General features: G+C 57.9%; 1 protein-coding gene across 1 annotated transcript; it reads left to right on the top strand.

The window, feature by feature from the left end:
- The first annotated feature begins 749 nt into the window (after positions 1 to 749).
- Positions 750 to 1,773, top strand: LOC114072153 (zinc finger protein 239-like). The gene is made up of 2 exons (XM_027910074.1): positions 750 to 801; positions 935 to 1,773. Exons 1-2 carry the CDS (start codon positions 750 to 752, stop codon positions 1,771 to 1,773), a joined length of 891 nt encoding a protein of 296 aa, XP_027765875.1.
- Positions 1,774 to 2,558: the final 785 nt, after the last annotated feature.

Genomic DNA, 2,558 nt, shown 5'->3' with positions numbered 1-2,558 from the left:
CGACCCCCCAGCAAGGGGCTCCCACAGCCCCTCCTGCTGCCCCCAAAATCCCTGGGGATCCCCCATTCTCCATCTCTGCATTCCCCCCTCCAAGATCTCCAGGCTCCTGAGAGGAGCCCAAAGGGGTGGAAGTGCCCAGTTTTGATCTCCAGCCACCCCTTTTGCCTCTTTTCCTGTTCTTTGCCCTTCCTGGGGGCAGTTGAAGGACCCTGAAGGGCCCAGAGAAGGGAGAGCCTGGAAAGAGGGGAGCCCCAGGACCCCCATCAGCCTGGTGGGGGGGAGGGGAACCCAGAGAGGGGGAAACCCTGGGGGCCCAGAACCCCCAATCAGAGTCAGGGGAGAAGACATCCCTGTGACCCTCCCAACTCCTGGTATATCTAAGCGGGGGGACCCTGGAGAGGGAGGTCCCCCAGAACCCTGAAGTTGGGAGATGGGGGAGCCTTGGATTCCTGGGAGCCCCAGCAGCCTGGAGAGGGCAGGGACCCCGTAGAGGGGAGACCCCAAATACACACGGGACTCCCAGCAGCCCAGACAGGGGGGACCTCCAGAATCCCAAAGTGGAGAGACCAGAGAGGAGGAGCTCCTGGCTGGGGTTTTTTGGGGCTGAATCTTGGTGGTCTGGAAATTTTTCTGGTCCCAGGATGCCCGGTGAGTTCTAGAGATGGACTTGGGAAGGAGGAACCCCCAAGCCAACACACTCAGCCCTTGTTTCCCCCCAGCAGGATTTGTCCTCCCCAAAGCTTGGGCAGATGGAGGAGGAGGCTGCAAAGAAGACGAAAAAACCACGGGTCCCCCAGGCAGGTGAGGAGGAAGTCAGTGCCCCTTTGGCCCTGTCTTGTGGTGCATGTGGGGCCCGGATTTGGGGGGATGTCCTTGGCCTTCCCTCTGGGCCGGAGGCAAATCCCCTGCCTGTCCTTCTTCCTTCCTGCCCCAGGCCCCGAGCTGAGGACGGAGAGCACGGAGGACAAATCCCCCCGGCAGAGCCTGGTGGGAGAGGCCGTTTTGAAGGGCTCCCTGGCGCAGGAAGGCAGCGGGGAGGAAAAGGCCCGGAGATGTCCCCGGAGGAGGGGCTGCAAAGCCAGCCCAGGGAGCTGTGAGGAGGAAAGAGCCGTCCTGTGCCGGGAAGGCGGCCGGAGCTTGAGCCGGAGCTCCGAGCTGGTGGTCCCTGAGCAGCCTCCCAGCAGGGAGAAGCCCTTCAGGTGCTTGGAATGTGGGAAGAGCTTCAGGAAGAGCTACAACCTCCTCAGCCACCAGCACATCCACACTGGGGAACGGCCCTACACGTGTGGGGAATGTGGGAAGAGCTTCAGGCAGAGCTCCAACCTGATCAGACACCAGCGCATCCACACTGGGGAAAAACCCTACACGTGTGGGGAATGTGGGAAGAGCTTTGGGGACAACTCCAACCTGATCCAACACAAGCGTAGCCACACTGGGGAAAGACCCTTCAAGTGTGGGGAATGTGGGAATAGCTTCAATTACAGATGCACGCTCCGCAACCACCAGCGCATCCACACTGCAGAACGGCCCTACAAGTGCGTGGAATGTGGGAAGAGGTTTCAGACAAGCTCAACTCTCCTCAAGCACCAGCGGATACACACAGATGAGAGGCCCTTCCGCTGCACCGACTGCGGGAAGGGCTTCAAACACAACTCCCACCTCGTCAGGCACCGGCGCATCCACACCGGGGAGAGGCCCTACAAGTGTGGGGAGTGTGGGAAGAACTTCAGCGACAGCTCTACCTTGACCAGACACCAACGGACCCACCAGTAAGGGAAGACTCTAAGAATGCCCCGACTGCGGGAAGAGCTTCAGCTGCTGCTCCCACCCCGAATGACCCCCCTGATGGTGAGGCAACCCCTGGAGTCCAGGGACTGTCAGTCCATCCCTTTCTACCAGAAAGGGCCAGTCCCCTTTGCCAGGGGCAGGTTGTGCCAACAGAACCCTTCTTGGGGGTGTGTGGAGATTCCTGCCTTGGCTGGGACCCCTCAAGGTCAGTGCTGGAGGTTGAGAGCAGAGATCTCCCCACGAGTGTTGGTCTGGGGGAGTTCCATCCCTCTCTAATTCATAATTCTTGCTTTGGTGCCAGCTTGAGTAGAATTGCTTCAACAATTGCTTTAGTGTAGAGCACTGTCCTGTCTTATGCTGTCCTACTGGTAGTTTTAGTGTTTCTATTGTGCAGTAAATAATTCTGATGAAGATCTTTAGTCTGATCATTTGTAACCCTAAATAATTCATTTCTATCAAAAGAAGTGATTTGCCATGATTAAAACCTGAGGGACAAAAGTGGTTCAGTCCCACCTCTGTAATTCCTCTAAACTGAAGGTGTTGGCATAACCCAAGGCTGAGATTGGATCCAGCAGCCCCAGCACCCCACAGTCAGTTGGGAGCTCAGGGTACCACCTCCTTTACCACCCCCTGTGCCCAAAGACCCCCATGGGACTGTCAGACCTGCCAGGCCACCCCCCCTTTTCCACCTTTTTCTGTGTTCCTTCCACTTTTCCACCGTCCAATAACCAGGACTGGGGAGAACTGAGAAGCTGCCCCCCAGTAACCAG

Source organism: Empidonax traillii, unplaced genomic scaffold, assembly GCF_003031625.1.
Source record: "Empidonax traillii isolate 1590-97213 ecotype Southwest subspecies unplaced genomic scaffold, ASM303162v1 scaffold2701:size19280, whole genome shotgun sequence".
Classification (NCBI taxonomy): domain Eukaryota; kingdom Metazoa; phylum Chordata; class Aves; order Passeriformes; family Tyrannidae; genus Empidonax; species Empidonax traillii.
This window is presented reverse-complemented; position numbering and strand designations above follow the sequence as displayed.

Bases quoted from the DNA above. Each gene is read 5' to 3' on its own strand.
- LOC114072153 (XM_027910074.1), top strand. From the start codon at position 750: ATGGAGGAGGAGGCTGCAAAGAAGACGAAAAAACCACGGGTCCCCCAG. The intron at 802-934 runs GTGAGGAGGAAG...TTCCTGCCCCAG, and splicing joins ACCACGGGTCCCCCAGGCAG to GCCCCGAGCTGAGGACGGAG.